The 13,567-nt window shown below is 43.1% G+C and overlaps 1 protein-coding gene across 7 annotated transcripts in view; it reads right to left on the reverse strand.

Annotated features, from left to right (window-relative positions):
- MTA3 (metastasis associated 1 family member 3) overlaps positions 1-13,567 on the reverse strand; it is a 153,846-nt gene that overhangs the window by 67,789 nt on the left and 72,490 nt on the right. For all 7 annotated transcript variants that reach the window (XM_058668016.1, XM_058668017.1, XM_058668018.1 and 4 more), the window contains exons 6-7: positions 13,155-13,272; positions 5,060-5,162 (exon numbers count right to left, since the gene is read on the reverse strand). In XM_058668016.1, the coding sequence (XP_058523999.1) occupies positions 5,060-5,162; positions 13,155-13,272 (221 nt within the window). The remainder of the gene's footprint in view (positions 1-5,059; positions 5,163-13,154; positions 13,273-13,567) is intronic.

Here is a 13,567-nt window from a genome sequence, read left to right on the forward strand (position 1 = left end):
GCTTTGCAGGTAGGGATTAGCCTACTGAGCCACTGAAGACCCACTTAATCTGGGTCTTCCAAATAGGTAGCATAAACACAAGTGCTTGAGCCATCAACTGCTGCTTCTTAGGGTACACAAGTGGAAGTGGAACTGGGACTTAAAACTATTCGGTCTAAGGCCCACCTTATGAATTCATAGAATTCTTCTGAGGGTGTTGTTGTTTTTCTGCAAATGTGAAATGATTCCTGCAACTGGCACAACACCTCAAACTAATCAATCATGTTATGATAAAAACATCTTTAGTGACATAAGGCAATGACACACAGCTAAAAGCATACAATAGTACAACTGAGTTCACAATGTCTCCAAACATCTTGCTATGTGCCCACCTTTGTCCTGACGCATTTTGGTTTCTCACCATGGAAAGCAGAAAGTATATGGGGCATCTTCTAAAGCGAGACAAATGTGAACCCCTCCCCAAATGGCTTAAAATTTCTACCTCATATTGGCACTTGTATTTAGGGAAAAGAAACAGTTTATAAAGATAAAAGTAAGTTTCTTGTAAAGGCCCTCTGTTTGTAGACTGGCTGAGTTGCCCTGATCCCTTTCACTGCCCTTTTACAAAAGAACAAAAAACAATTGAATCAGCACTAGATGAAGGTGGCGGTAATTAATGCATGATCGATTATAAGATTTAATAAAGAATCTATGTTATATGCTTTCATAAATTCCTTACATTTATGATCTTTTCTTTTAACTTTGTACTCTCGATATTTTAAGCAATATTAGTTAGTTTGTGTTTCGTGAAAATTGATTTTGGATATAAGTAAACCACTTGTCCCTATGTAACTGCATGTGCTGCCAACCATGGAGTTCCTGGCTTCAGCCAGGTCACTGCAGGTTTGAATGAGTAATAGCTTGCTGAAAATATTTTCAGCCAATCCACGCATTCTTTGCAAGTTCTCCGGTACCAACCCTGTCTTCCACTGGAAACGATGGGTGTTGCGGTCCAGCCTGATTCTGCCCAGTACACACTCAGTCCTCACATAAACCAGTGGGAGCTGCAGCCTAGTTGGAGCGACCCACAATAACCCCCAAAAGGCCTGCCCCCTGCCCTGGTTCCCATGCTTGCCAGTATGTGCAGACTAGTCCAGTCTGTCCCACATCCCATTCAGCTCTCGTACACATCAACGGGTGAAGGCATTTGATAAAATACAACACCACTTCATGCTGAAAACCCTAAGCAAGATAAGCATATATATTCTCTCTTATATAAGGAAACCAGCAAGGAAAGTGTAACTTCAATAATCTGATCCATACTGTTTTTGTTTTGTTTTGGCTACATCTCATGTGTTTTGATGTTTTTTATTTCAGTTTTATTTATTCCAAATACTTTCTTTTCTCTTGTCGAATTCATTGCTGGGTCATGGATTATATGGTAGAATCATTTTTCCCAAGATTTTTTTGTATCTCCTTTTTGTCACACATGTGTTGGATACTCAGTGGCTTTTTTTTTTAATGGAGCTGTAATTTGTTGTTGTTGTCATTGTTGTTGCTGAGGCTGTTGTTCTAACTCATACCAGTTGTCGACCTTGTTTAATGGCTTCTCAACTATGGTAATGTATAATGATGAAGTACTGGGGTCTACCATATCCAGATGTGGAGGTATAATGCAACATGCATCCCTACTTCCAGACGAAAGATGGATTCCCAACGAAACTGTTGGACAAGTGTAGACAATGGGATGCTGGACTGTCTGAACCTGTACCCCTGTCTCATTTATAACAGGCAATATGCCTTTGGGATAATGTTTTGTAAAGCTAGTATTTAACAGTTTCCACTTTATACTGTTCCTAAGAGTAAACAACATGGTAGCTCAGACCTAAGGCCTCCCCTAATATCCTCAGGATTGGGACGTAGTTAAAAGGAAACATCAAAATATTAAAGTTATGCTTTAAAAGTAGAGGGGGGAATATGCTACCCCTGTGAATGCATTAATTTGGCCTTATTCACATTAAATTTTCTTCAGATTTTGCCTTCTGGTGAGCACCAGCTGTGCGTTATTGGAGGCCACTTGCAGGCCCAACACAGATGTCTCTGGTTCGTTGGAGGGACCCAGCCACCCAAAAGTGGAGAGGTCCTGAACACTTGTTAACTATGGGAAGCGGGCTTGCTTGTGCTTTCCCAGAAGCTGAGCTGCAGCCCGTGTGGGTGACTGCTCTTTTTTTTTTTTTTAAGATTTATTTATTTTTACTACGAAGTCAGATATACAGAGAGGAGGAGAGATAGAGAGGAAGATCTTCCATCCAATGATTCACTCCCCAAGTGACTGCAACAGGCTGGTGCTGTGCCGATCCAAACCTGGGAACCAGGAACCTCTTCCAGGTCTCTCACGCAGATGCAGGGTCCCAAAGCTTTGGGCCGTCCTCGACTCCCTTCCCAGGCCACAAGCAGGGAGCTGGATGGGAAGTGGAGCTGCCGGGATTAGAACCGGCGCCCATATGGGATCCCGGGGCGTGTTCAAGGCAAGGACTTTAGCTGCTAGGCCACGCCACCAGGCCTGGGTGCCTGCTCTTAATGTAAAGCCCTGGACCTCATCCACTAGAGAAAACCCCTACAGTAAGACAATTTCACAACCTCATCCTAAAAGATCCATCACCATCAAGGAGACAATGGAGGAGGAAGAGGCCAGACCCCTCCCAACACCGGGTTACATGGGGAATTTAACAGATTGGCACATCAAGCACAACTGACACTGACCTCATGAAGTATTTGATAAAACAACTGAATGATTAATATTCTGGACTCTAATAATCCATGGCAAAGGTTATGCTCTCATCCCTAAAATTTCCTGATGGATCCTCAAAACTGTGGGTTTCCCTATGGCTCATCTGACCTCAGAAGTGCACCAACTCCCTTGAATACAACACTGCCTCTGGAGAAGATGGAACCCCCAATGGAACTGCCTCTAACAACTGAAAAACTAAATTTGTTGGGCCCAGTTCTCAATGTTCCTTTTTAGTTCTATGAAGTCATCTGATGGGAAGTTGGACAAGGATTGCAAGCTGTATGGGATAAAAACTGTCAGGCCACTAGCTTTAATAAACCCATCTGGAACTATTTTTAGGGATTCCTAAAAGAAGATTATGTTAGAGATCTATAGCTTAAAAAACCATACAGGAAGAAAAACTAAGAAAAATACACAGGTTAATGTTAAAACCAATGTAAGGCACAAGGCACAATGAGAGCTAACCACTTACTGATTAAAAATAAAACTGGTGCCAAATTGTGTCCACAAGAAATAGCAACCGCAGTCTGTCACCAGGTTATTAGAGAACAATCTTTTCTCAATAGCCCCACTTACCTCCCTGGAATAATTGTTTGTAGAAATGTAACCACATGAATAAACAAAGAAAATGTTCCTTTACAATAATCTATTATTGTATATAAGTTGATGCTTTCCTTTTGCAAAATACACTCAGATAAAACTGCCTTGAGTTGATACGTCTGTCACTCGCCAAATCCTTGCCCACCGTTCCCAGGGTCCTGCTCCCTTCGGATTGATTGCTCCCAACTGAGCTGTTCGTCGCAGTGGAGGACAGCCTAAGGCCTTGGGATCCTGCACCTGCATGGGAGACCTGGAAGAAACTCATAGCTGCTGGCTTCAGATCGGCTCCACTCTGGCCATTACAGCTACTTGGGGAGTAAACCAGGAAATGGAAGATCTTTCTTTCTGTCTCCTTCTCTATAAATCTGCCTTTCTAATAAAAATAAAATCTTAAAAAAAAAAAATGAAAACCTAACAACTGAATACAACTATTAATTCATTAAAATGAATCCATTACTTCTTCTTTTTTTTTTTTTTTTTTGCTTATTTTTATTTAAAAGGCAGAGATACAGAGAAAAAGACACAGAGAGATCTTCTGTCTGCTAGTTCATTCCCTAAATGACTACAATGTCCAAAGCTGGGCTGGCCAGAAGCTGGAAGCTAGGAGCTTCAACCGAGTTTTCCACGTGAATGGCAGGGCCCCAAGCAATTGTGCCATCCCCACGCTTTTCCAGGTTATAAGCAGGGAGCTGGGTAGGAAGTCGAGCAGCCGGAACTGCTGCTCACATGGGATGCTGATGCTACAGGAAGCAGATTAGCTTGCTATGCCATGGCGCTGGCCCCCATACCCAGCAACTTAACAGCTGCACAACACCAGCCCCTGGGGTTGTGTTTCAAGGAAACACATATTACATAATGTTAGAGTCCCGTTACACATTCCCACATCATTATAAATGAATGACTGAGTATATATGTCGTATATAAGAGGAAACTATAAATTCTTTTGCATACTCTAAATTGTTTGATTATAAGTATATGCATATAAATAATCATATGGTACACATGCTGACTTAAGATTTATCTCTACTATAGATAGCTCTAAATCATTCGTTTCAACTGCAGTAAAGTAATATCCCACTATTTGAACACACCTTCATTCATCAATGGCTTTCAAATGTACTTTGTTTATTCAACTTCTCTACTAAATGCAATGCTATGATAGCCTCATTTACAATCTACTTTGTGACAATCTTACTCATGAACATCAATTAATTTTAAAAAATGAAAATACAATTTTCTCAAGAGAAAAGGCAAGGCAGTAAGGAAGCCCAGCAGTCAGGCTGAAATTTATGAAATAAAGCCCTCTGGCTTAGCAATGAGTCTCACCCATCCACGCAGTAAAAGGATTCGAGCTGCAAATTCTTACTGATATCCAAACAATCTATGTCTGCTGCTAAATATTTTTCTGCTTTCATTAAAGATGCACATTTTCAGGTGTCAGATTTTCATCTATATCCTCTTCCTTTTTAACAGCAAAAATTAGTAAACCTACTTTCATTTAAAACAGAAATTAGTGACAGTATGGCATACTGTTTAGGAAGGAGCTTTACATCTATAAAGCTTTCCTCATATAACTAAAACAATAATAATGATACTTTTAATGGAAACAGAAATGGAATACAAAAAATATACACACATTTATAAATCTGCTAAAAGAAAAGATGTTCCATGACTCAGTGCCATACTCACCGTGCTACAACTAAAAACTGGTCAATCTGTCGATCTGTAAGTGGGCTATTTGGATCCCAAACTTTAACTTCCAGCTTTGACTGTTCCCTCTCATCTGATTCTCCTGCCCAAGAATAGAAAAAAAGGAGTCTTGTTACAAAGTCCACCGTCACACCCAGCTCACGATTTCAGCCGATTCTTTCGGACAGCAGATGTACAACGCCTTGTCTAGTGCACACTTATGACACCACGGCTAAACCCAGCATACGGGACCACCTTTACCACGAATTTCAGAACCAAACTTGGAGATATAAAGATGATAAAGAAAGTACCCCTGCTGCTGACGCTGAAACTATAATAAACTTGTGGATGGCTATCTATGGTACAAACCAAAGAAAGAGATGTGTCAACTGCAACACAGACAAGGCTATAAGAATCTGAACACCAGAGGAATCATTCCATGCTGGCTGGGAAATGATGGCATGAAAGAAAGAATATTTCTGCTAAGGACTGAAGGGCATAAATATACTGGCAGCGGCAGAATACTTAAAGAAATGAGGACATGAACATAGTCATGAGAAACAAAAGCTCATTATTAAATGAGAATGAAAGGAGGTAGCTATGAGTAGTGGATTAAGAACATATTACTCGGGCCCGGCGGCGTGGCCTAGCGGCTAAAGTCCTCGCCTTGAAAGCCCCGGGATCCCATATGGGCACCAGTTCTAATCCCGGCAGCTCCACTTCCCATCCAGCTCCCTGCTTGTGGCCGGGGAAAGCAGTTGAGGACGGCCCAAAGCTTTGGGACCCTGCACCCGCGTGGGAGACCCGGAAGAGGTTCCTGGTCCTGGCATTGGATTGGCGTGCACCAGCCCGTTGCGGCTCACTTGGGGAGTGAATCATTGGATGGAAGATCTTCCTCTCTGTCTCTCCTCCTCTCTGTATATCCGGCTTTCCAATAATAATAATAAAATCTTAAAAAAGAACATATCACTCAAGATTCTGCGTAGATTTCTTGAATAAATTTTATTTGGAGGTAATAGCATCCTGGTATTTGGGCTAAGTGAATGATAAGACCAGAACTAAGATATCAAATGTCATATTTAACAAAGGTATATAATCTACTCGGTAGAGATACCTGAGAAAGACAGAGAAGTCAAACTCCTCTAATAGTTCCACCTGGAAGTAATAAGAGATTGAAAGACAGTGCTGACAGTGGAAACAGAGGATTTAGGCATGCCAGTGGTAGACCAGATGCAGCAGGGTCAATTTTAAGTTTTCTGAGTGGCACAGAGGAGCATTAACAGAGATGAAAGCTGACAGTCTCACTGACAACAATACAGGAAGCTTTGTTTTAGGATATTTCACAGCAAGATTTAACTGTCAGACAGGGCTCAATATCACTTTAAAGGATGTAAACGGAAATAAACTTAGGAACTAACTAGAAGTTTGTTAGAAGCTGGATGTTTAGCTACAGAGTCCTACCAGGCTAGGAGTTCTTGGATGAGAAGGATTGGTTTGGGTTGGGTTTTGCTTTCAATCACTGCATCTTACCAGCAGGCAACATGTCTCCCACCAACAACACACCAGCAGGAGGCACAAAATCAGCATACCTCTAATCACTTCAGTTTGGAACTAACCAGAGGGCCAATTGTTAGCTCCAACAGAAAGTTACACACACAGAGTAAGTGCTAGGACAAAGAGATCTAAAGAGTTGGAAAAGATCTTATTTTTCATTGTTTCTTTTTTAAAGATTAACTGATTTATTTGAAAGTTAACAGTTACAGAGAGAGAAAGAGACAGGGACAGAAATAAAAGAGATGTAATCTACTATGAATTCCCCAGGTGACCACAATGGTCAGCCCTGGCCCAGGTTAAAGCCAGGAGCTTCTTCTGGTCTCTGACCAGGGTGGCATGAGCCCTAACATTTTACCCACCTTCTACTGCTTTTCCCAGGTGATTAGCAGGGAAGTGGATTGGAAGAGCTGCAGCCAGGGCATGTACATGCACTCAAATGGGACACCAGCATTTCAGGTGGCAACTTTACCTACTACATAAAACAGCCCACGATCTTGTTAACAATTCTTAGCAAGCTAAGCCAAGATATTCAGCATTAGGCTCATCTGTAAACAGCAACTGAAAACTGAAACAGCTTCACACTGCATGAAATTTCAAGATGGAGAATGAGACATATCCCTATTTTAGGGAGTGGGCATTTAGCCTTGCCATGAAGATACCAACATCTCACAAGAATTTCAGAATGAATGGATTTGATTCTCAGCTCCAGCTCCTAGCGCCAGTTTTCTACTAAGGTAGACCCTGGGGGACAGCAGTGATGGATCAAGTAATTCTCCTTTAGGACCATCAGGGCAATTCCAATCTGCTCAGTTTCCATATCATTGAAACAAGAGTCCATGAAAATCTCCATCAACACTGAGATCCTACAAATATAAATAACAACAAACTACATGTTTGTGTAAAGCTTCTTTGCTTCACATAATGTTGAAGAAATGTAGGCCCAGCAATATTTAGACTCATGCACTTGAAAGGCAGAGTGACAGAAAGAGACAGAGGGAGGTAATCTTCTATCTGCTAGTTTACTCCCAAATGCTCACAAGAGTCAAGGTTGGGCCAGGTGAATCAGGGAGCCTAGAACACCATCTGGGTGTCCCAAGTGGGAAATAAGGGCCCAAACTCCTGAGCCATAATATGCTGTTGCCCAGCATGCAAGAAGGACGGGAAGCACAGAAGGAGGGACTCCGACTGGCAGTCCAATTTAGGATATGCAAGTTCCAAACAGCAGCCTCTGTCTGCACCACAATACTAGCCATACTAGCCACCCAGTAACTATTTTAAATGTGAGCCCTAACTCTACAGTTATATTGTAAGATTTCTAGAAAACACCGACAAACTACTACTTCAGTATACATCCTAAGAGCGCTTAATGTTATTTAAATCCTCTGAAGAACTAAGGCTGTATATAAAACTGTCATGCTACAGGCCGCTTTCCTGCACAACCAGAAATACTGTTCTAAACACAATTCATGTTCTCTGCATCTGTCATTAGATTGCCACCGTACTTTTATGTTATCTTTAATTCAGAAACACACAAATGTCAGTTATTGTTCTTTACTCAATCCTGTTCTCAAATTTCTGGTCAATGTATTAAGTTATGAATCAAAAAAGTAACAAGCTACTAAAACAGCATCATAAAAATGAATATAAAAACAAAATGAGAGGGCCTGGCACAGTAGTCTAATGACTAAATCCTCACCTTGCATGCACCAGGATCCCATATGGGCATCGGTTCATGTCCCAGCTGCCCACTTCACATCCAGCTCCTGGCTTGTGGCATGTGAGGGCAGTCAAGGACAGCCCAAAGCTGTGGGACCCTGCACCCACACAGGAGACCTAGAAGAGGCTCCAAGCTCCTGGCTTTGTATCAGCTCAACTCTGGTCATTGTGGCCACTTGGGGAGTGAATCAGTGGATGGAAGATCTTTCTTTTTGCAGATCTGCCTTTCCAATAAAAATAAACAAATCATTTAAGAAAAAAAGACACAAAATGGCAGGTTCAGAAAGAAAGCAAACTGTAGCACATCCTAACTCAGTGCTACCGCTGCCACTTATCCAGTATATTAACTCCAGCTCTATAAGCCATGCCCATACAAACTAGAACATGGGTATTATCTTTCAGTCCTACACCCCCAGCCATACAAAGGGAAATCTGGCTTTTGGACTGCAGCAACTCCCCAAAATACGTCCTTCAAACTGGTCTCTAACTTCTCCTGTAACCAGATGAACTTCCTGTGATGACAATTACAAATTGACTTTTACTATTACAAATGTGACTTACCTACTGGGCATAGGTAAAGAAAAAAAAAATATTTTGTATGTGCTAAATCCTTTAAGCTTATACAGATCCCAAAATAATTTTTTGGTTATAATGAAAAATAGCATGTTTTCATAAAACCTATAGATATGAAATTTTTCTTGCTAAAGATGAACACTTACAAATACAGCTAACAAGCTATGGACTTAAAAATAAACTTAACAAAAACGTGTAAACCTTACATGACTAAAAGTGTATTAAAAAAAAAAAAAGACTCCCACTCTCACATTATCCAAACGTAGCTTTGAAGAATGGGGGAAGTGGTTCTGGTTAAGACTTTTTAATATAATCAAAAAGTATGTTCTCCTGCAATCGTAGTGAAAGTAAAAAGGACAATTTTCTCCCTTGTGATAATCAAATCAAAGATGCAGTTCACTTAAACATTAAACATACACAATAAGAAAACACTGAGAGTGCCTGGCACAACGGCTCAATTTACTAACCCTTCCTCCCTGCCAGCACCAGAATTCCAGATGGGTACTGGTTCACGTTCTGCCTGCTCTGGTTCCCATCCAGCAACGTGTTTGTGGCCTGAGAAAGCAATCGATAGCCCAAATCCTCGGAACTCTGCACACATGTGGGAGACTCAAAGGGAGCTCCTGGAACCTGACTTCAGATTGGCTCAGCACCAGCCATGGAAGCCATTTAGGGATTAAAGCAATGGATGGAAGATCTTTGTTTCTGTCTCCCCCTTTCCCCTGCCTCTCCAATAAAAACAAAAGTCTTTAAGGGAAAAAAGAAAAAAAGAAAGAAAGAAAACACACAGAGTTGGGGGGTGGTGATAGGTGTAGCCAGAATATAACACAGAACTCACTTAATAGGAACCCACTTACACTCCGGGAGCAGATCTAGGAGCAGGCCACATAGGCCAGACTGCAGCAACCAGTGGCACATGTAAGAGCAGAGACGAGGGAAGACCATTCCAAGATGGCTGCTACCACCACTCGCAGGCAAGAGATCTGGGGCTGGGGACATGCCTGATAGGGGAACTTGGGAAACTCCCTGACTAGGCTGCAACTCCTACTGGGGAGCACAACAGCCAGAGCTAGGGGTAGGCCATGCTAGGCCAGGCAAGGCCACAGCACTTACCAGCATTTGTGTGGACCAGGTCTAGGACAGGCCAGGCTGGGACAGGCCTTAGCACCTGTTGGCATGCAAGAGAGACAAGACAGGCCATACCCAGCTGGACTAGGATGTAATACCTGCCAGGAAGAGCTGAGATTACAGGCGGGCCAGACCAGGCACCATGGGGCTGGGAACAGGCCTGTTAGGGGAACTTTGGGTACTACCCTGCTGGGCTGCAGCTCTCACTAGTGAACGAGAGCTGAGGCTATGGGCAGACCAGGCTGAGCAAGGCTGCAGCACCCACAGGTATGCATGTGGGCTGGGTCTGGCAGCAGGCCAGAGTATGCTAGGCTCCAGCATCCGCTGGAGATCATAAGAGCCAGGATGGGTGTGGGAAAGAGCAGGCTAGGCTGTGGCACCTACTGGTGGTTCAAATTAGAGCAGGACCTGGGGTTGTGCCGTAGCACCCATTGGTGAGAGGTGGGAGGGTGTGGGCCAGTCAGAATAGGCCATGACATGTGCCAGTTCATGCCAGGATTGGGGGCCAGTCATGTCAGTAGCAGCGCCAGCCAGCACACATGAGATTTGTTACTGGAAACAGGACTAGTAGGGGAACATGAGGACCTTACATGGTAGGCCGCAGCTCCCACTGGTAAGCATGCGATAAAGGGTTGGGAGCAGGCTAAACCAAGTCTGGGCTATAGCACACATTGGCATACATGTGAGCTGGCTATGGGGGCAGGCTGGGCACTGTCAGTTCACAGCACATACTGGTACACCAAGAGCCAGAAGAGGGTGCAGGCCAGGTCAGATTCAACTGCAACACTTGCCAGTTCACATAAGGGCTGGAGGTGGGTCAGGCTGAACTAGGCTGCTGAACTCACTGGCAAGACTTGGGACTGAACCAAGACTGTAGTACCTACTGGCAAATGCCAAGACTAGGAGCAAGCCATTCCAGACTGGGTCATAGCCCCTGCTGGCACTCGCAAGAGCCAGGGCTGGGAGTAGGCCTGGTAGTGGAACTTCAGTAAATTCCTTGCTGGGCTGCTGCTTCCACTGGTGCACTTGACAGCTGGGACTACAGATGGGTCAGTCTGGGGGCAGACCAGGCTAGGCTAGGCTACCATACCTGTTAGTACACACGAGAACCAGAATAAGTGTCGGACAGCAGGGCTAAGCTACAGCACCAAGTGGCAAATACCTGGACTGAGTCCAAGTCATGTCAGGCTACACCATAGTATCCCTTTACTGGCACAAGATCCGGGGCTGGGAACATAACTAGCAGGAGAACTGTGGGCACTTTCCTAGCAGGTTACACCTAATGCTGGTAAGCACAGAAACCAGGTCTAGGGGCAGACCAGGCTGAAAAAGGCAGCAGTACCAGTTGGCATATTGAGGGCCAGGTCTGGGGTAGGGCTGGGCTGAGCTAAGCCACAACACCCACAGGTGTACATGAGAGCCAGATGGAGTATAGGTTAGATTGAGCTATACTGTTGCAGAGCCTGGCAGGTGCAAAAACCTGGGCTGAGGACAGGCATGGTAGGAGTTATTGGGGGTCATCCTGACTAGGCCACGGCACCTGCTGGTATGCACGAGGACTGGGTCTATGGTGGGATGACTAGACTAGGCCACAGCACTCACAACACCCATCCATTTGCATGAGATATGGGACTTGGGCAAAATGACAAGGACACTGCATCTACCAATATATGTGTTGGCTGCTGCAGGTGAAAAGACCTGACCCTATACTGGCTGGCACACACAGGACTCAAGTCTTAGGAAATCCCAGGCAGGGTTTCTTGTGGGATACCCTAACTAGACCACTGGACTCAAACCCTGATCACAGGGAAAATCACAGGTGGTCTGACCTTGGAGTACATGTACGAGGACTGGGCTTCCTCAGTTGTTGACACCTGTACAATGGACAGCATGCCCAGATGCACAAGGGGGACATGATGGCCAGATCATCTAGACCAGTAGGGGGTATCAACTGCCTCGTCAGTGGACAGAAAACAGAAGAGGGTGGATAATTCTCCTAGCCAAGCTTTGCAGCAAGTGTCTGGGTGTATGGATGTACTAAAGTGGACTTGGTTAGCCAACAGATTCTGGAAAGATTTTCTCAACCCTGGACAAATTAAACGAACAATTTATCAAAAATATCAAAACCACTCAAATGACACCCTCAGAACACATTTCCCAAAACTGGGATCTCAAAGGCATTGTCAAATGACCTCCCTCTATCCCTGGGTTCTGATAGTTTGATAGCAGGAAACACCACTTCCCCCTCCTGCTGTAGACACAACTCAAAGAAAACAAACGCCCACAAGGAAAGTGTATCCCTCTCAATCAGGTAAGTAATATAAAAAAGAAACTAAAATAATTTTTAAAATTAACTAAGTACCCCTCCCCCACCCACACACACAAAAAGTGATTGTGGGCCTGCACTGTGATATAGGAGGCTAAGCTCTCTCCTGTGGCATCGGATTCTCACATGAGTGATGGTTCGATTCCCAGTGGCTTCATTTTCCATACAGCTCCCTGATTATGGTCTGGGAAAGCAGTAGAGGATGGCCTAAGTGCCTGAGACCCTGCATCCACAGGGAGAGTCAGGTTCCTTCTTTGAACTGGCCAGCTCCAGATGTTGTGGCCATTTGGGGAATGAACCAGGAAATGGAAAATCTTTTACTTTCTCTTTCCTTATCTCTCCATAACTCTGCCCTTCTATTAAAATTAATAATAATAATATAATGTGTAAGTAAGGGTATAACACATCAGTTAGATGTCCACTGGGACACTAGCATCCTACATCAAAGCAAGTGTCCCCACTTCCAAGGCAGCATCATGCTAATATGCAACCTGGGAGAGAGATGGCTAAAGATTTGGGTCGCTGTCACATCCACCTAGAGATGCCTTAAGGTGTACACATAGGATACAAAAAAGAACTGTGCCATCTTATTAAACAGACTTGTGCATGTGCAGATTTTTGTATTCTTGAGGATCCTAGAACCAAAGTCCCAGGACATAAAGTGGGATGTAGATTTCAAAAACTAGAAGAACTTTTTATGTATTTTCCTAAAAATTGCTTCTTCCATGTAAAACAAGAATATCTAGGTTTCAAGATACCATTGTTTGCATAGGTCTTTAATTCTAAAGAAAAACATACCTTCTAAGAGCATTTCTGGAATGTCTGCTTGGTATCGGGGTCCCACTCTGATTTCACCTTTATCAGCTAGCAGTGTTTTCACTGAGGGGTCATAGACCAATGAGTAGAAAAAGGTATCCTGAAATGAATGATAGAAAGTACTTAAGTAAACTTTAATTTTCCCATTTTTTATAAAAAAAATCAAATCAATTCGATGAAAACAAAACCACAAAGAGAACATACAACATCATTTAGTGAATGCATTCATGAATCATTAACTAGAGGATGGCATTACTGTCATTGCATAAAATAATTCAAAAGTACATTATGCTAAAAATTGCTTAAAATAGATTATCAAGCTTGACTGTTTTAAGCTAAAATAAACCACTAACCTCTCTAAAATAGATCTTTGAAAAATTAGAAAGTTAAACGAT

This window comes from Ochotona princeps, chromosome 8, assembly GCF_030435755.1.
Source record: "Ochotona princeps isolate mOchPri1 chromosome 8, mOchPri1.hap1, whole genome shotgun sequence".
NCBI classification, from domain to species: Eukaryota; Metazoa; Chordata; class Mammalia; order Lagomorpha; family Ochotonidae; genus Ochotona; species Ochotona princeps.